The following is a 20,853-nucleotide window of genomic DNA, read 5'->3' as shown; positions in this document are numbered from 1 at the left end:
AGGAGCCGGGAATTTTATCCAGCTAGCCCCTCACTAGTCCCAGAATCAGTGAGGGATCGCTGCCGGTTTTGGCATCGTAAAATGCCACAGTTCCCACGCCAGCGTCAGCACTTAGCCTCAGAAACGGAGAATGCAGCCCCCTGTGTTTAGTTTTAGTAAAATAATGTTGTTAATGGGAGAATGAAAATGAAAAATGAAAACCGCTTATTGTCACGAGTAGGCTTCAATGAAGTTACTGTGAAAAGCCCCTAGTCGCCACATTCCGGCGCCTGTCCGGGGAGGCTGGTACGGGAATCGAACCGTGCTGCTGGCCTGCTTGGTCTGCTTTAAAAGCCAGCGATTTAGCTGAGTGAGCTAAACCAGCCAGAGACTGAAGCATTCAGGTGTTGAATTTTCAGTTTAAGTTTAATCAAAGATTTGACTGTGGACAGACCAACAGCTGCTCTCAAAACAGTGAGTTTTAATCCGTCTGTGGGCAGACTGGCAGTTTCTCTCAAAACAGTGATTTTCCTGGACAGGAACAGTTTCTCAAAGGCTGACAGGTTAAACAGTACTCTGAGACAGGCAAGAATCTGCAGGCTGTTTCCTGACTGGGGGCGGGATTCTCCCCTACCCGGCGGGGCGGGAGGTCCCGGCATAGCGGAGTGGTGCCAACCACTCCGGCGTCAGGTCTCCCCAAAGGTGCGGAATTCTCCGCACCTTTAGGGGCCAAGCCCTCATATTGAGGGGCTAGGCCCGCGCCGGAGTGGTTGGCACCACGCCGACTGGCGCCAAAACCAAATTCCAAAGAGGCGAATGAAAGTTATCCACAGTGTCCTGAACAAAAATGATCAATCAACATCACAAAAAAGCAGATTGTCTGGTTATCGTCGTATTGTTGTTTGTGGGGGCGGCCGTGCTTCCTTCAACAGCGTCTATACTTTCAAACATACTTAATTGCCTGGAGAGTGCATTGGAGCATCCGGCTATCATGAAAGGCACTATAAATGTCAGATTTTTTTCTTCACATCATTGTTAACAACCACTTTTCAGACCACTGATCATCAGAAATACCATTCTCAGAAAAATAATCTGATGCAGCACCTGCCAGGTCAAGATGCAAAATCAAAACAGGTTCAAAGACAGGATCAGCATGTGCAAAATTCAAGATTCTGAACAGTGTGTTGAATTCTGATTCTGATTTTTTTTAAAAAGCTATCATCGAACAGACTATCAACAGTATTTTAGTCAATCAACAGCAGAGTCAATCTACTGGCGGGGTGGGGGGTGAAATGGTGAACTGATCAGGTTGAGGTCAAGGGGAAGCTGTCAGTTCTCATGATTGTTTTGTGGAGTCTGTGGGAGTATGGCTGCCTGTTCAGACAACACAAAATATTGAAATTACAAAGATTTTTAGGGCTCTGTTGCAAGGCATCCAACCTTCCCTTCAAGGCTATTACATTTTGTATATATCTGACCCGATAACCAAGACTGGAGACATTGGGCGGGATTTACCGGCTATTTACGCCAATGGGAAATAACAGTCCCATGCCGGCGCATGGGTTTTCTGGCGACGAGTGTTCCAGTGTCAACAGGAAATCCCTTTGACAATGAATTGGTAGATCCCATTGGCGGGTTGCCTCTCCCGTTGAAAAACACGTGGCTGCGTGGTCGGTAAATCCCGTCCATTATGGGGCTACTAAAATGTTCGGAGCCTTCTCAGGCTAGAAGTTAAATTTTGGAAAGGGTGAGTGCTTTTCAACCTCAACACCAAGTGAAGGATGAAACATGGGAGAGATGCTGTTTCGGGCAGCAACCAAATACTTTAGGTACTGTGAGGTACAAGTGGCTCGAGTCTGGGCTCAGATCCACAAATTAAATTTTGCAAGCCTAACATTTAAGTATTAAGGAAGACTTACAGAGATGTGATAGTATGTCCCTATTGCTTGCGGACTGAGTGCAAGCGGTAAAAATTAACGTTCTACCTTAGGTTTTTTTCCCAGTGTCACCTGGTCTTTTTATCTAAAGCTTTTTTTTGTGGGAGTGGAACGATAGATCTGTTCGTTTTTATGGGCTGGAAAGGTCCGTAGAATTAGTAAATCATTGCTTCAGAGAGGGCAACAATTGGGCAGCCTAGCCCTGCCGAATCCGATGCACTATCACTGGATGGTAAACGCCGAGAAGGTTTGGTGCTGGAGTAGGAAACTGGATACGGTGTGGGTGCGGATGGAGTGCTGGCTACAGCGCCACTCCTGTTGGTGCTGCGGAAATACTCAAAGAGCCTTTTTGTGGTGGCAACAATGAAGATACTGAAGCAGTTCATTAACATTTTAAATTAGGGGCAGGGTCAATATGATTGATGCCAGTCCGAGATAACCATCTATTTAAACTGTCAAAAATAGACGCTAGGTTCCAAGACTGGGAGGAAAACGCTGTGATCACTTTGAAAGACTTGTTCCTGGAAGGACATTTTGCAATATTTAAAGAATTGAGAGAGAAATACGAGCTCTCGAGGAAGCAGGCCTTTAGATATATGCAGAAATGGGCTTTCATAAATAAGACCTTCCCTATATTCCCAGTGTACCCCCTCCTTTGCTGGAAGAGGTGTTGATGGTGTTGGGAATCGAGGGGGCGTTACCTCGGCTATTTATGGGGGAATTAGGAAGCAGGATCAGAATCCCTAGATGGGCTGAAGTTGGGCAAATGGGAGGAGGAATTTGGGGAGTCATTGGAGGAAGGGCTGTGGTGCGAAATTTAATGTAGGGTAAATAAATTCACCTCGTGTGCGAGGTTTGCACTAATACAATTGGAGGCAGTTCACAGAACACACCTGATGAGGTCTAGAATGAGTCGCCTGTTTGTTCCTAAAACTGACGAAGTTCTAGGGCATATTTTTTAAGCATCATGTTGACAGCGTTACAGTTGGACCTAGAACCCAGTCCTCTGGGGGCCATATTCGGGTTATCAGACTTGCTAATACTCCATACAATGGTGGGGGCAGAGCTCTTAGCCTTCACCTCACTGGTGGCGAGGAGGTGAATCCTATTGTGTGGAGGTCAGTTGTTCCACCCTGTGCCTCAGTATGGCTGGGAGACTTTAAAAATAAAAAATTTAGAGTGATCAATTCATTTTTCCAATTAAGGGACAATTTAGTGTGGTCAATCCACCTACCCTGCACATCTTCTGGTAGTGGGGCGAAACCCATGTCAACATAGGGAGAATGTGCAAACTCCACACGGACAGTGACTCAGAACCTGGGATCCAGGGATCGAACCTTGAACCGCAGCACCATGAGGCAGCAGTGCTAACCACTGCATCACCGTGCTGTCTGATGGCTGGGAGACTTAATGGCGTCCGTTCATATCCCACTTTAAGGAATTAGCCTCAGTCAGCAGCTAAAAGAGGGGGTAGTTAGTTGATGAATTATTTTCAGGTTATAGGAGGGATTGTTAATTGTTAGCTAAATGCGTGTAATGAAAATTATGTAAAACATTTTGAAAAAGCTAATAAAAATATTTATTAAAACAGGATATTAAATGTAGACCTCCCTATATTCACAACTGAAATTTTCTTCTCACAGTTTTCCTGTGTTTTATCACTGTGGGAAAAGTCAATTTGTTGGCTGACAGTTATAACCACATTAAAACTGATTCCATATTACCTTCAACAGAATATACATTGGATTCTCTTGTGGTCACATATCGTTCTTCAACAGAAGCCTCCCTCAGCAATTTTACCTGACGTGAACAAAATATATGAAATAACAATCATACATGTACCTGGAGTTTAGGCTATTTTTGCAATGGTTTTCCCAGTGCAATTTAAAAAATTTTTTATAGTACCCAATTCTTTTTTCCCCCCAATTAAGGGCAATTTAGCATGGCAAATTCACCTACCCTGCACACCTTTTTTGGTTGTGGTAGTGAGACCCACGCAGACACGGTGGGAAATGTGCAAAACTCCACACGGACAGTGACCCGCAACCAGGATTGAACCCAGGTCCTCAGTGTCGTGAGACAGCAGTGCTAAATACTGTGCTACCATGCTGCCCCCTACCAGCGCAATTTTTTTTTTTTTTTTTTTTCTAAAATTTAGATTAGCCAATTATTTTTTCCAATTAAGGGGCAATTTAGCGTGGCCAATCCACCTACTCTGCACATTTTTGGGTTGTGGGGGCGAAACCCACGCAGACACGGGGAGAACGTGCAAACTCCACACGGACAGTGACCCAGGGCCGGGATTCGAACCTGGGACCTCAGCGCCGTGAGGCGGTTGTGCTAACCACTAGGCCACCGTGCTGCCTCCTACCAGCGCAATTTGATTGAAATTTGTGAATCCCACATAAAAGACTGGAGGATTTAAAGCACATGCTACATCAAGCCTAAGGGTATAGAGATTCTGCAATCTTTAAAGCTGATTGAAAAACAGCCAGCTCTACCCCACCGCACCCAACAAAACTGACCACAACCCCAGAGTAATGAACATGGCAAAATTCTGCTGATTGTGTCAGTTTGCGACTGTTGAGGGGGTCTTCAAATTAAAGTTTTTCTCTTCATTATGTATCAAAAGATACTACATGTTACAAAATATTTAATTTATTAAAATGTTCAAAATAGTTTTTTAAAAGCTATTTTAGTTGATTTAACATCTGAACATGCATTAAAAATGTTTCTTGGTGATAATCTCATTTTCAACTATATTAATACCACATTTAAGAGTCCACATGGGCAGCACAGTGGTTAGCACATTTGCTTCACAGCTGCAGGGTCCCAGCTTTGACTCCACACTGTCTGTGTGGAGTCTGCACGTTCTCCTCGTGTCTGCATAGGTTTCCACCGGGTGCTCCGGTTTCCTCCCACAGTCCAAAGATGTGCAGGTTAGGTGGATTGACCATGATAAATTGCCCCCCAAAAAAAGAGTCGCCACTCTTAATGCGGGAAAATCTTTATTGTCAAGCACGTGTGGGGAATGGCTGATGTCAGTTTACCAAAATGCCGTTCAACAGATGCCCAATGAAATACACACAATAATGGCTTCACAAACTAATGTGCAGTGCTCAGAAAGTACAGAGCAGTATTTTACTTCTCAACTTCAACAGTACATTAAAACATAACTTAAAGTATAATATAACAGTGTTCAGGTATGGGTTCAGGATAACTTTGTAATCACTTCTAGTTCGTAAAGTAATGCTTGGGGGAAACTCCGGTTAACAGAGAATTACAATCGGTAGAGTGCCAAATAAAACAAAGTTTACTGTGCATTCCTGAACATTTTTTTGAATGCAAGGGGGCCTAATTTTGCTGTTTGATGGAAGATTTTACATTTGTGATTATTTAACGAAGTTTTAGTGGAAACATGACTCATGAATTCACTTCTGAAAATCAGCCCATTTGCAAGCACATTTTGAGCCCAGACTGAAAAGTCAAGCCCATTATCATGAAGTATCAACTTGCCTTGGTGGGATATATAAGGAACACTAATTTAAAAGGATGCTGCAATGTATGATCTCACCTTGCTGAACCTGAATAACAATGACACCAGCAGTACAATTGGCAGAACTACCACAGCGGTAATCAAGCCAGTAATTAGGGAGGCTGTGGAGACATCAATGAGACCCAGTTCAGCTGTATACTGGGGGGAAAAATAAAAATAAGTCAGTAAGATAGGAGTGAGAAAAAGAGAAGCATTTTTGCCTGATACAGTTTAAGAGATTAGTTCTGGAAATATTGGGCCTATAAACGACCTCATTATTCACCACCGATGTGTCAAATGGTTAGAAGTTTCAGTTTTAGGATACATTGGAAATGCTTTTTTTTTAAAAAAAAGCTTGTGCATTTGTGCAACATCTGAAGTAATTTAGTGCATTTAAGTTACAGTGCCAAATAACGGACCTGATGACTGGCAGCTGCTCTTTTATCTCCTGATGTAATTACAGTACAATGTTCTGCAGAATTTTGAAGGCTTGTGACACTGATGACCAAATTCATGCACACTTCACTGTATTTCAGGAAGAGGCTAATGTATTGAATGATAACTTTGAATCTGTCTTTACAAAGGAAGTAGATAATGTCAGATTATGCCAAAAAAAAAGAGGGAAGTCATAGATAGGATAATAATGGATAGAGAAGACATACTGAAAAGACCGCTAGCATTACCTCACCTGGTCCGATGGAATGTCGATGTTGATAAAAGAAGCAAAGTTAGAAATAGAGACATTGGTTTTGCCACCGCATTTGGCTTGAACGCAATGGGTGACTTGCCACAGAATTTTAGGAAACTCAGAAAATGATAATCTCGTTGGCATGATCTCAGTTTCCAATTCTCCCCACACCACCCCCGCCAGTGACGTAATGTGGTTTCTGCCAGGAAGGTCAGGAAACTCATTTCAATGCATTTAAATACAATTAACAGGCTTCTCCATCCTTTTGTCCTCCAACATTTAGAATTGCCCCCTCAGCAAGGTTTCCAACTATGCGGCACGGTGGTGCAGTGGTTAGCCTCATGGTGCCAAGGACCCAGGTTTGATCCCGGCTCTGGGTCACTGTCCACGTGGAGTTTGCACATTCTCCCCGTGTCTGCATGGGTCTCACCCCCACAACCCAAAGATGTGCATGGTAGGTGGATTGGCCACGCTAAATTGCCCCTTAATTGGGAAAAAAATAAATTGGGTACTTCAAATTTATAAAAAGAAGCAAGGTTACCAACCGCCTTTTAATAATGGGGACTTCTGGTGGCGGCCATGGTGTGAGTGGTCGCACATTTGGCAGATCCTGCTCGAGGCAGTTTTTGCGGACCTTCTCCACGTTTGCTGGATGAATGTTTTGGTGAAAAAAAGAGTCCGGGATGACTGGAGAAAAGTTTAACTCCACTGATATGCCTGGTGTTTGAATTGACGAACCGAAGTGGGTCGAGAAGAAGGGAGCTGTTGGAGCAAGAGAATCTTTGTGCACCAGAGATCAAGGTGGTGGAGGATAAAGGGTCTGCCTTGCCTGCCTAGTGGTCGAGGGAGCAACTGGTGGACTTCTTAAATGAGAAGTTTAGCTGTCAGTGAAGGGAGGACCTAGCCAAGGTGGTGGAACCATTAAAAGCGGGAATTGACTGTATGGCGGAGTTGGTGGGGGAGTACGCAGAGCACCTTGCCTCATTGGTGGCTGAAGTGGGTCTGATGCGAGAGACCCAAAATCAGTTAAAGGAGAAGGTGGAGGACCTGGAGAATCACTCCTGGAGACAGAATCTAAGCATCGTGGGGATGCCTGAAGGCCTCATGGGAGCGGATGTCGGCATGTCTGTAGCCAAGATGCTGGAGAAGTTGATGGGGGAGGGTGTGACAATATGTATATTGTAAGAATAATGAAGGGTTAACAATTCCCTGTAACTGCATCCAATCACTAGATGGCGATCACGTGCATACATGTGGATCACGTGATACTCTTGATTCGGGTAGAAAGTTGTTTAGTGAGGTAGAGAATAGCCATGTTATCAGGAGTTCTGTAATTAGAATCATAGTTTTACTGAATCTGTAATCTTTTGTATCTTAGCAAGCAAGTCAAATCTATTTAGTTGTAGTGTAAATAAATTAGCTTTGTTCAAAACTTAGCTTGATGTTCTTTGTGAGACACTACACTTTGAAACCATCTTCATTCAGAAAGCAAAGAACATCACACAGGGGACTTTTGACCAGCTCCTGGAGGTCGACCCAGCGCACAGAGCACTGATGAGGAAGCTGCTAGCGAATGAGCCGCTGAGGGCAATGGTGGTGTGTCTTCACTGGTTCCTGGACAAGGACAACATGTTGAGATGGGTGAGGCAGACGAAGAGATGTACCTGGGGTGGGAGTGAGCGTCGGGTATACCAGAACCTGGGTGCAGACCTGGCGAAAAGCAGAGCCAGGTTTAATTGGACGAAGGCAGCCCTCTTTAAAAGGGGGTGAAGTTTGAGATGTTGTACCCAGTACACCTCTGAGTGACTTTCAATAGCCAAGAACATTATTTTGGAACACCAGAAGAGGTGATGGAGTTTTTAAGAGACAATGGACTGGCAGGAGAAGGAGGACATTGTACTGTGGAGGCGGTGTGAGGAGGTGGGTGCTATTTCTGTCCTTTTTTTTGGTACCTTTTTTCTCGTTTGTTGGTTGTTGGAGAACTTTTCTCCTTTGAGATGTTTTGTTGCATTGAGGGTGAGTGCATGTTTTTTCTTTCTTGTTTCATTGTTGTTTGTGAGGTGTGTGGGGGGGGGGGGGGGGGGGGGGGGTAGGAGGCTCATCTTGGACAGGGGCTGCCAGGCTAGCTGGGCGGGCTAGTTAATGGGAGCGCAGTGGGGAGTGATCAAGCAGTTTGTGAAGTTCAGGGGGAGAGGTTGTTTTTTGTTCAGGGGTGAGGAGGCTGCTGACAAAGGCGTTGTTGCTGTGGTGCAGCAAAGGAGGGAATGGTGATGGTGGACATCAGAGGGTGGGCCTGGAGCATTGCATAGCATGGACCGGGGCTGGCCTAAGAAGGGATATGGTTAATCAGCTGGGGGGGGCAGGGTGCCTTCCAAACAGGCTGGTCACATGGAACATGAGCGAGCTAAATGAGCCAGTTAAACGGTTGCGTGTTTTCAATCACCTGAGGAGCTTGAAGGTGGACATGGTCTTTTTACAAGAAACACACTTGAAGATTGGGGATCAGACAAGGCTAAGGGAAGGGTGGGTAGGGCAAGACGTCCATTCGGGATTAGACATGCAGACACAGAGGGTGGCAGTGCTGGTAAATAAATGGGTGGTGTTCGGGATGGGGAATATGGTAGCAGATTCAGGGGAAAGGTTTGTGATGGTGAGTGGGAAGCTGGAGGGGATGTCAGTGGTCCTGATAAATGTTTATGCCCAAATTGGGACGATGTGCAGTTTATGAGAGTGGTGCTGGGGAAGATCCCAAACCTGATTCACACCGGTTGATAATGGGGGGGGGTTACACCCCCAGATTAATTTTTTTGGGCAAGATGTTATTGACCGGGGTGGTTGACTTGGGTTAGTCGGTAATCGTGGTTTCGGACCACGTGCTACATTGGGTGGACTTACAGGTGGATAGGGGAGTGGCAGTGCCCGGAGTGGAGGCTGGATTTAGGGCCATTAGCGGATGAGGTGGTGTGTGAGCGGGTGAGGGCCGTCATCAGGGGATATGTGGAACTGAATGATACAGGTGAGGTCTCGACCACCATATTGTGGGGGGGGGGGGGGGGGGTGGGTCAAGGCAGTGGTTAGGAGGGACGTCATATCGTTCCGGTGGACGAGGTTCTGCAAGTGGACAGGATGTATTCGGAGGCCCCAGAGGCGGGATTCCTGAAGGAGAGGCAGAAGCTTCAGATGGATTTCGGGCTGGTGTTCTTGGGGATGGCAGTGGGGCGGTGGAAGAGTACGGGGAGAAGGCCAGGGGTTTGTGGATTGAGTCCGGTTGTTGTATTGGGCGCCGGCAGTGAGTGTAAGGACGAACCAGGTGAGCTCGGGGTGTATTAGGAACCATCGCGGGACGAGGCAAGGATGCCCACTCTCCCCATTGCTCTTTGTCTTGGCGATAGAGCCACTGGCAATGGCACTTAAGAGCGTCAAGGGGTTGGAAAGGGATAGTGCAGGGGTGGGGAGGGTGGAGCACAGGGTCTCGCTATATGCGGACAATCTGTTGCTCTATATATCGGACCCATTGGAAAGTATTGGAGGTATCATGGAGATTTCGGTGGAATTTGGCCGATTCTCTGGGTACAAGGTAAACATGGGGAAGAGTGAGTTCTTTCCGATCCAGGTGAGGGGGCAGGAGAGGAGCTTGGCAAGTTGCCGTTTAAGGTAGTAGGGACATGTTTCAGGTATCTTGGCATCCAGGTGGCCCGGGGATGGGAGCAGCTACATAAATTGAACCTGGGGCGGTTAGTGGAGCAGATGCAGGGGGATTTTAAGAGGTGGGACGTGCTCCCGTTCTCGTTGGCAGGGTGGGTACAGTCCGTGAAGATTTCTATTTGAGTTCCAGAACTGTCCGATTTTTATTGGAAAGGCCTTCTTTGGGAAGATTAATACATTGATCTCGGGGTTTGTGTGGGTGGGGAAAGGCCCTCAAGTGAAGAACGTGCTGCTGGAGCGGCTGGCCTTGACAAATTTGATGAACTATTACTGGTGAAGCAATATAGCCATGGTAAGGAAGTGAATAGTGGAGGAAGGGTTGGTGTGAGAGCGGATGGTGGCATTAAGTGCATTCCAATAACTCAAGCGTGTGATTTCACTGCAATCACCTCTCTTTGATTTGGTCGATGTTTACTAACATGGGGGTTTCACCACTTAGGCCACGGAAAGTGAAAGGATAATAATAATAATAATAATTAATCGCTTATTGTCACAAGTAGGCTTCAATGAAGTTACTGTGAAAAGCCCCTAGTCGCCACATTGTGAATTGCACCCGAGGCCGGTACGGGAATTGAATCTGCGCTGCAGGCTTGTTCTGCATTACAAGCCAGTTGTTTAGCCCACTGTGCTAAACCAGCCCTGTATGAATGTATCAAAGGTGCAGATGGTTTTTACGAGCTATCGATCACAGACAACCACTCGAAAACTATGAATAGACTGCAGTTAGTGGATCTGTGGGAACCAGACGCAGGGAAAGCCGCTCTCCTTCAAGGAATGAACACGAGGGGTTGGAAGGTAAGCATTACAACTATAATGCTTCCCATTACCCCTGTCAGGACTGCTCTCTAGCTTAGAGAGGGGTATCTTTTTGGTGGGGCATCTTTTTGGTGGGGCGGGGGTGGGGGGGGGGTCTCGCGTCGAAGGTTCTATGGAGCGATTCCTTTAGGCAGGGGGTCCATGTGGGGTGTCCCCCCTTGTTACAGGGGTCCCTATGGGGTGTTCCCTCTATTACAGGGATCCCTATGGGGTGTTCCTTCTATTACAGGGGTCCACATGGGATGTTCTCTCTATTACATGGGTCCCTGTGGGGGCTGCCCCTATTACAGGGGTCCCTGTGGAGGGTGCCCCTATTACAGAGGTCCCTGTGGAGGAGGGTTTGCCCCTATTACAGGGGTCGCTGTGTGGGGTGTCCCTATTACAGGGGTCCCTGTGGAGGGTGCCCCTATTACAGGGGTCCATGCATAAATTTGCATTGCATGGAATACTGAATTGCATCTCGCTTTACATCTGCAAGGGGATCATATAACTGCTGCAATTCAGCTCCAGCAGGAGAACATAGTGCAGGATTCTGAGCCCCGCGCCTGGCCGGAGAATCGCCGCAACTGCGCCACACCTGCATGCGATTCTCCGAGGAGCAAAGAATTAGCGCCATTTGCGCCGGCGCGTTTGGCGCGGCGCCGGTTGCGGGCCACAGTCCGCGGCCAGGCCGCCGAGTCTCCGGCCTTCATGGGCCGAGCGGCCGCACAGAAACGGTAGAGTCCCGCCGGCACAGTCCACACCTGCTCGCAGCCGGCTGGAACTCTGCACGCAGGGTTGGGGGACGGCCTGAGGGGAGGGGGGGGGGGGGGGGGGGGGGGCCTCCGATGGGGTCTGGCCCGCGATCGGAGTCCACCGATCGGCGGGCCGGCCTCTCCAGCCCCAACCCTATTATGTTACGCGGCCAGCCCCTGTTGCGTCACCATGTTGCGTCAGGGCCGACGCGTTGAGCAAGTCCCCCGCGCATGCGCGGGTTGGCGCAGTGCCACTGCGCATGGATTGGCGCAGCACCTAGTTGGCGCCGGGAAGGGAGGCTGGCGCGGCATGAACCGCTGTGGGGGCCAGAATCGGTAGTGCCCACACCCGTTTCGCGCCGTCCTGAAACGCGACAGCAGTCACGACGGCGCGGACACCCTGCCTCCATTTTGGAGAATCCCGACCATAGTCTCCCAAATGGAGAAACCACCCCATTATGACGGTTCCCCTTTGATTTTTTTGATAGATATTTCAGTACTTCGCCATGCAAAAATAAAAAAAGTTTGTCTTAATTGTAAAGATACACAGGGAGAGAGATGGGGTGTGGGGGAGGAGAAAGGGAGAGAAATAGTCAAGTTATATAATTTTATGAATGATGAGGAACAAACCCAACAGGCAATGATAATTCTGTGCGCTATGGTTTAGTGCAGTCATGGCAACCATTTGTTATCTTCAAATTAGTATTTAATTATTTCTTTGCTTTCTCTGTTACAGCATCTGATCTGCCTCAGGGAAAGAAAACATTTTTACTTTTAAATTCCCAAATGGTAGTTGGATGATTTACACATCAGTACATCCAACTCACTATTTACCAACACTGGATCTTTAAAAAAATATTTCAAAGTCCAGAATTGGAACAGCAGCAGATGATTAATGTCAGGATAGACAGTAGTAAACGTTTCCTGGAAAAGGGAGCAGTAAGTAGGATAAGCAGCAGGAGATATGCAGGTGCCAAGTGGAGCAACAAACACTCATAGTCAGCAAGGGGCACTCAGGATCAGGAGAGTGATGGAAAACCAGGGCACGGAGAAAATGAAAATAATCTGCAATGGAGCAAATCTGAAGCAAAAATAGAAAATATTGGAAATAAACAGTAAATTCATCAACAGATGGAAAAGAAAAGCAGATTAATATTTTGTAGTCGGCACTTCATTAAATGGAGGAACACTCCGAATTTAACATTGTAGAATCTGAATATTCAGAAATTCAAAAATGGCCAAAAATATGCCCCAAATTCCCAAAAGCAGCACAGTGGCCAGTGGGTCACACGACTGCCTCACAACACCAGGGACTCGGGTTCAATTCCAGCCTTAAGTAACAGTCAGTGCGGAGTTTGCACTTTCTCCCCGTGTCTGTGTGGGTTTTCTCCGGGTGCTCCGGTTTCCTCCCTCAGTCCAGAGCTGTGCAGGTTAGGTGGATTGGCGATGCTAAATTGTCCCTTTGTGTGCAAAGGTTAGGTTAGGTGGGGTCATGGGGTTACGGGAATAGGACAGGGTTGTGGGCCTGGGGAGGGTGCTCTTTCAGACTCGATGGGCCAAATGGCCTCCTTCTGCACTGAAGGGAGTCTATGGCTGCCATCAGAATACTTACTGTGGAGTTGGTCGGTTAGCTCAGTTAGCTGGACGCTGTTTGTGATGTGGAGCGACGCCTACATCACAGACTCAATTCCCACACCGGCTGAGGTTATTCATGAAGACCCCTCGCCTCAGGTGTGGTGACCCTTTGATGAAATCACCACCAATCAGCTGCCAAAGGGGGAAGCAGCCCAAGGTCCTCTGGGACTGTGGCGACATGTACATTTTTACATTTACTGTGGAACTCCTTCAGCTGACAAACTGCACAATGCATTTTTGGAAATAAAATGGTTTTAAATTTATGTAAAATGTTTCACCTCCTCATCCTTCAAGTTAGTCAGCACAGCATTCAAACACATGTAACCCAACAGGAGGCAAAGACAGATACTGAGGCGCTGAGTATGAGTAAATGAGCTATACGATGGGCGGCTGTACACAGAACCCCAGAGGTGAAAGTCTTCCAAGTACTCAGTGAGTTTGCTATAAAGAAGCTGTTGAGAAAAAAAAATGTTTCATTAAAATATATATATATTTATTAAAAATGTTCCATATTAAACAAAACAACCTGAAACAATCAAACAGAAATACACAACTGAAGAGAGAAATGAAAAGGCACAAGCACACAGAACACCTAATTAACACAAAAATAAAATTAAACATTTTAACAACTGACAGTGACTAACTCCTTAATAAAGGAAATGAATGGTTGCCGTCTTCGGTATAACCCTACACCAACCCCCTGATGGTGTTGTTGACCTTCTCCAAAGGTAGAAAAGACATGAGTTCACCCAACCAAGCCAAGGCACGAGGTGGAATAGGAGACCGCCACCCAAACAGAATTCTTTTCCAGGCTATCAACAAGGCAAAGGTGTGGACATCCGCCTTCACCCCACACTGAAGCACCAGTGAATCCGACAACTCAAATATGGCCACCAGCGGTCATGGATCGAAATCGACACAGAGTATCTCCGACATACCTTAAAGAAAGAGGCTCAGAAGCTTATCAACTTGGGACAGGAACAGAACATATGTGTATGGTTAGCCGGCCCCCAAGAGCAGCGTTCACACTTATCCTCAACCCCAGAGACATCCTGCTCATCCTAACCCTGGTCAAGTGAGTCCTGTGCAAAACCTTGAATTGAATCAAACTCAGCCAAGCACGTGAAGACGTTGAGTTGACCCTGTGAAGGGCCTCACCCCACACTTCACTATCCAGAATGGGACTCAATTCACCCTCCCATTTCGTCCTCACCTCACTCGACAGAGCAGAGGCCGTTGAAGGGATATGGCCATATATGTCCGAGATAGCCCTCCCCTGTCAGGCCGAGCCAAAGGCAAATTTTCTTCAACAGTGAACAGGGTGGCATGAAAGGAAACGAGGGGAAAGTGTTGCATGAAAAATCTCAAATTTGAAAATACCTGAAGAGATTGGAATGAGGCAGTTGGAATTTCTCAGCTAACTCCTTAAAACTAGCAGAGCTCCCCTCCACGATCAGGACCCGAAACCTCTCCAGATCCTTCCCCTCCCAAGACTTAAAAGTAGAGTCCAAACCAGCTGCTAGAAGAAGGTGATTATTGCAATTAGGGGTTAGTGAAGACAGGGAAAGGAGCTTGAAATGTTGCCTAAACTGCTTTCAAATTGATTTGAGGAAAATCTCCCCAGGGAAAAAGGAAATGGTGTAGTAACTATTGCACGGAGACTAGAAGCAGTGCGGGAGCACTCTTCCATTTGTCCCCATATGGAACTGGGATCGCTAAACCACAACAATACCTTCGAAATAGTGGCTGCCAAATAGTATAACAAGAAATTGGGTAGGGTAGGGCCAGCCCCCCCACCCCCCCCCCCCCCGCCAGCAACCGCCCACCCCCCCGATCGTCTGTATCTTTGGAGCAAAACCCAACGGAGTCCACCTGCCCAAATAAAGGAAGTTATCAATTTGTTTTCCTTTAAAAAAAAAAGACTTGGGAGAGAAAAATTGGGGAGACACTGAAATAGAAATAAAAATCTCGGGGACACGTTCATTTTAATAGTCTGAGCCCGATCCACCAAGGATGGCGGTGGGGCAGGGGGTATCTCACCTTTGCAAGTCTGCTTAAATAGTGGCAACTATATTACTGTCATTTATGAAGCAAGGCCCAGTAGGGGCCACCCGGATCCTCAGATAATAAAAGCTACTCTTGGCAAGGCGAACTGTCCCCAGTTGCGCTCTCCTCCCACGGTTGGTTTACCGGCAAACATTCACTCCTGTGCCCAGAAAAAGTTCAACTTGTACCCAGAAAAGGAGCCAGAAATACAAAGCAGCTTCATTATCTTGTTCATGGTGGGTACTGTGTCCGTAATATAGAAAAGTAGGTCATCCCGTAAAGGAATACCCAATGCTCCACCCCTGTCCAATTTATCCCCCCCCCCACTCCCCCCCCACCCCACTCCCCCCCCACTTAACAGAGGGTCTTAATGCTGTAGCGGGTGTCATTATTACCAAAGCAAACAGGAGCAGGGACGATGGACATCCCTGTCTCATGCCCCTATTCAATGAAAAATAAACAGAGGTCAGGACATCCGTACAAACATTTGTAGTGGGGCCTTATACAGTCACTGAATCCAAGAAATAGATTTTCCTCAGAATCTCAAATAGATACTTCCACTCCACTCTCTCAAATGCCTTTATGGAATCCTAGCAAACAATCACCTCCAGTTCATGCATGATGGAGGGGAAAACTACGACATTTAACAGGCGATGTATACTGGTCGACAATTGTTGACCATTCATGAAGCTGATCTGATCCGAGATTACATTTAGGAGGCAAGGCTCAAGCCAAAGTAACTTGACATCAGTGTTCAACAACGGCAGCACAGTAGCACAGTAGTAGCACTGTGGCTTCACAGCACCAGGGTCCCAGGTTCGATTCCCGGCTTGGGTCACTGTCTGTGCGAGTCTGCACGTTTTCCCCGTGTTTGCATGGGTTTCCTCCAGGTGCTCCAGTTTCCTCCCACAGTCCATAAGATGTGCAGGTTAGGTAGATTGGCCATGCTAAATTGCCCTTAGTGTCCAAAAGGGTTAGGTGGGGTTACTGGGTTACGGGGCTAGGGAGGAGGCAGGGGCTTAAGTGGGGTGCTCCTTCCAAGGGCTGGTGCAGACTCAATGGGCTGAATGGCCTCCTTCTGGACTAAATTCTATGAAATACTCAATCATTTCACTGGGCCATTCAAACCCCGAACATTCTAGGTGACCAGTGAATTGGGGTCTCCTAGCCGCTCCCTAGTCATTTCCACCAAGAGAGTTCACCCAAAGTATACTTAAAATGTGCAGTAAACAGGCTCATCCAAGATGGCCATTCAACCAAATTAAAAGACCGGACAGAGAAGTCTACAGACACCGTCAGCGAAATACCCTCATCCCCTCCTCCCCCAACGCCATCACTCTTGAAAACAACCACATCCAAATACCAATATAAATAGAGACAAGGCAAACAAAAATGACTGAGGTCTACTTCTAACAAACCTAAACGAAACAAGAACTCTAAGCTCATTATCTAAAAAACTACTGTAATGAGCTGCAGCCAATCCTTCAAAACCACTCCCATTAGCTAACTCAGCAGTTAGCTAACTCAGTTAGCAGGGAGGTTCTCAACTAGAGTTATGAAAACGTGCAACTCTCCTGCTGTGCCAAAGAAAGTATTTTTTCCCTCAAAAGTTAGTCTACGCCCTGGCCTCCTCGCTGTTGGAGATGGTGCTGTCAGTGGGGTGGTTCGAGAAGGGGGCCGCCGGTGATGTATTGGAGGATTTTGGAGGAGGATCAGATGACCATGGAGGGGGTTACGGTGAAGTGGGAGGAGGAGCTGGGAGCGGCACTGGAGGAGGGATTGTGAGGTGCAGTGGAGGATGAATGCCTCGACTTTGTGTGCGAGGCTGGGGCTGATACAGCTGAAGGTGGCATACCTGACAAAGGCTAAGAAGAGCTGGCTGTTTGAGGGGATGGAGTTTGTCTGTGAGTGATGTGGAAGGGGCCCTGCAAATCATGTACATATGTTTTGGTTTTGCCCTACGTTGGAAAGGTCTTGGAGGGCGGTTTGCAACACCATTTCGGGGGCTCTGCATGTTGATGTAAAGCCCTGTCCCCTAGAAGCCATATTCGGGATGTCGGACTGCTGGAGCTGCCGGCGGGTGCGGGGGCAGATGTCTTCGCCTTTGCCTCCCCGATTGCTCGCAGGCAGGTATTGTGAAGGTGGATGTCAGCTGTCCACCCTGTGCCTGGTAAGGTGGGGACCTGCTGGAGTTTTTGGCCATGGAGAAAGTGAAATGTGTTCTGGGGGTGGGGATGGGAGGAGGAGTGACGGGTTCTACAATAGTTGGAAATTGTTCATTTTGCATTTTGGAGAGTTGGTTACCGTTGACTGCTGAGGGAGGCGGGGGATGGGGAGGTTTCATGTATTGGATGGGTTTTGTGTTTGTTGTAAATTGTAAAAATTGGAATAAAGATACTTAAAATAAAAGTTACTTAAAAGTTACTCAAAACCAAGCAGGGTAGACCAAATCGAACCAGGCTCTACTTTTATACAGGACTCTCTTGAACGCAGTCCTCTTCTTCGCCAGCTCCGCACCCATGCCTTGAAGAATCTGATGGCATGGCCTTCCCACTTAAAGTCACGGTGCTCCTTTGTCCATCTTGGAATTCTCTCTTTCTCCATGAAATTATGGAACCTGACTATCATGTCGCGCAATGGATCCACAACATGAGCCTTAGGCCGTTGTGTATGTTGGGCTCGTTCCAACACGGGAGGGAGGTGGAATACCCTCACTCACCATCTTACCGAACACATCAGCAAAGTACCTCATGGGTATTGGGTCTTCCACCCTTTCCAACAGCCCCACAATTTGAGTATTGTGTCTCCTGGACCTATTCTTTAGGTCATTCATTTTGGTTTTCAATGATTTGTTCACTTCGACCTCTGAAGATTGCCTTGCTGGAGTCGAAGCTATCAGATCACTGTGGCCCGAAAGGGCCACTTCCATATCTTTGATCGTAGCTCCATGGCTTCCACAGTTTCATTAGCTTTCCCCAGAGCTGCTCGAATGATATTAACTTCACAATGAGTGAATGCTGATGGAGTTGGAAATCTCCATGATCTCTGAGTTAGTGACCTCGCCGCCTCATGCTACAGGGTCTTGGGTTCAATTCCGGCCTCGGCTGACTTTGTGCAGTTTGCACTTTCTCCCCATGTCTGCGTGGGTTTCCTCTGGGTGCTCCAGTTTCCTCCCACAGTTCAATGATGTGCAGGTTAGATAGATTGGCTATGCTAAAATTGGCCCTTAGTGTCCAAAAGGTTGGGGTTACTGGGTTACAGGACTAAGGTGGAGGCGTGGGCTAAAGTGGGGTGTTCTTTGCAAGGGCTGGTGCAGACTCAATGGGCTGAATGGCCTCCTTCTGCACTGCAAATTCTGTGATTGTTGAAGGCCAACTAGGACATGCCAATTGTTCTCCAGGTTCCTGGAGCTGTTGAGGAACAGGGGACGACATACCCAGTAGAGGTGATGGCACAGTGGTATATAGTCGGGAAGGAGTTGCCCTGGGAATTCTCAACATTGACTCTGGACGCTGTGAAGTCTCATGGCACCAGGTCAAACACGGGCAAGGAAACCTCATGCTGATTACCACGTATCATTCCTCCCGTACTGATGCATCAGTACTCCTCCATGTTGAACATCACTTGGAGGAAGCACGGAGGGTGGTATGGACACATAATGTACTGGATGAGGCACTTCAATGTCCATCACCAAGAGTGGCGCAGTGGTACCACCACAGACCGCGTTGACTGGGTCCTAAAGGACATAGTTGCTAGACTGGGACTGGGGCAGGTAGTGAGGGAACCAAGAGGGGAAAACATACTTGATCTCATGCTCATCAACTTGCCTGCTGCAGATGCACCTATCCATGACAGTATCAGTAGGAGTGCCCACCACACTGTCCTTGTAGAGATAAAGTTCTGTTTCCACATTGAGGATACCCTACATTGCTTTGTGTGACACTACCATCGTGCTAAATGGGCTAGATTCAAAACAGATCTGGCAACTCAAGACTGGGCATCGTGAGGTGAGGTGTTGTAGGCCATCAGCAGCAATAGAATTCTACTTAACCACAACCTGTAACCTCATGGCCCGCAAATCCCCCAAACTACCATAGCCAAACCAGGGGATAAACCTGGTTCAATAAAGAGTGCAGCAAGGCATGCCAGGGATGACCCCGGGCATACTTAAGAATGAGACGTCAACCTGGTGAAGCTACAACACAGGATTACTTACGTGTCAAACAGCATAAGCAGCAAATAATAGAGCTAAGCGATTCTACAACCAATGCCTCAGATCTGAGCTCTGCAGTCCTGCCACACCCAACTCTGAATGGTGGTGGACAATTAAACAATTCACTGGAGGAGGAGGACGCTCCACAAATACCCCCATCCTCAATGATGGAGGAGCCCAGCACATCAGTGACACGGCTGAAGCGAATGCAAACAATTTCAGCAGGAAATGCTGAGTGGATGATCCATCTTGGCTTCCTCCGGAGGTCTCCAGCTTAACAAATGACAGTCTTCAACCAATTCAACTCACCTCTCAAGATACCAAGAAACACACTGGAAACTGCAAAAGATATGGGCCCTGACAATAATCCTGAAGACTTGTCCTCCAGAACTTGCCACACCCCTGGCCAAGCTATTCTAGAACACTGGCATTACCCGGCAATGTGCAGAATTGCCCAGATATGTCCTGAAAACAACAAGCAGGACAAATCCAACCCAGTCAATTATGACCCCTTCAGTCAACTCTCGATCATCAGTAAAGTGATGGACGGGGTTGTCATCAACAGTGCTATCAAGTGGCCAAGTGGCACTTACTCATCAATAACCTGCTTACGGATGCTCAGTTTGGGTTCCGCCAGAGTCACTCAGCTCCTGATCTCAATACAGCGCTTTGGGTGGCATTGCATTCGACGGGGGGTTGATTTGGGGGATTTTCCGATCTTTAGTGCTCAATTGTTGGGGTTAAAGGGCCTAGATCAAAGTTTCTAGACAAGAGCCACCTTTTGTGCGACTGCTCAGCTCATGGCTGCCACCGGACGTCTTCACTCACCATCCTGACTTGGAAACATTTTGCTATTCCTTCACTGTTGCTGGGTCAAAATTTTGGAATTCCCATCCTAACAGCACTATAGGTGTACATACACCTCAGACATTGCAACAGTTCAAGAAGGCAGCTCACCACCACCTCTGAAGGGCAACTAGGGATGGGTAATAAATGCTGTCCCAACCAACGATACCCACACCCTGTAAAATGAATTAAAAACACAATTAAATTTAAAAGGGTTGCTTGGAGCCAGCTGTCTGGTGGCAGACCAGGAGGTCTGAACTTCAGTTAGGCTTAGGGGCCCTGCCAGCTTGCTAAGGCCTCAGCTGCAGCCTCAAGCTGCTCTATGAAGAGCTCCTCATCTCACAATGAAGTTCTGGCTGCTTGATCTATTTCCTTTACTTTAAATTTGAACATGTTGAAGAGAGCCACCTCCAGCTTACAGTATCCTCTCCCTCACTTATCTTGAATGGGCGTCCTGTTGTTTTTCAACCTGCTCTCCAGTTTTGAGAGTCCACCCATTATCCTTAATTGGACATTAATCTCGCCTTTTGCGTCCTGAACACCGAATCCAGGGTAAATGAGAAACTGCATTACACAATGAGGGTTTCTGATTGCCCTTGAGCCTGCATAGCTGGATCCTTAAGCTCGCAAGGATAGTACTGTCTGAAATGTCAAAAGTACTAGTTTTGAAAATGTTCATGAAAAAGAAAACATAAGGTTGTTTTTACAGGTAAATGTAT

At 47.2% G+C, this 20,853-nt stretch overlaps 1 protein-coding gene across 1 annotated transcript in view; it reads right to left on the bottom strand.

Moving 5' to 3' along the window:
* Nucleotides 1–20,853, bottom strand: part of LOC119965687 (polycystic kidney disease protein 1-like 1) — a 289,484-nt gene that overhangs the window by 112,415 nt on the left and 156,216 nt on the right. The window contains exons 32-34 of the mRNA XM_038796448.1: nucleotides 13,308–13,481; nucleotides 5,491–5,610; nucleotides 3,641–3,716 (exon numbers count right to left, since the gene is read on the bottom strand). Of these exons, the coding sequence (XP_038652376.1) occupies nucleotides 3,641–3,716; nucleotides 5,491–5,610; nucleotides 13,308–13,481 (370 nt within the window). The remainder of the gene's footprint in view (nucleotides 1–3,640; nucleotides 3,717–5,490; nucleotides 5,611–13,307; nucleotides 13,482–20,853) is intronic.

The sequence above is a fragment of the Scyliorhinus canicula genome, chromosome 5 (assembly GCF_902713615.1).
Source record: "Scyliorhinus canicula chromosome 5, sScyCan1.1, whole genome shotgun sequence".
Taxonomy (NCBI): Eukaryota; Metazoa; Chordata; class Chondrichthyes; order Carcharhiniformes; family Scyliorhinidae; genus Scyliorhinus; species Scyliorhinus canicula.
The sequence above is the reverse complement of the archived record's forward strand: the minus strand, read 5'-3'. Positions and strand labels throughout refer to the sequence as shown.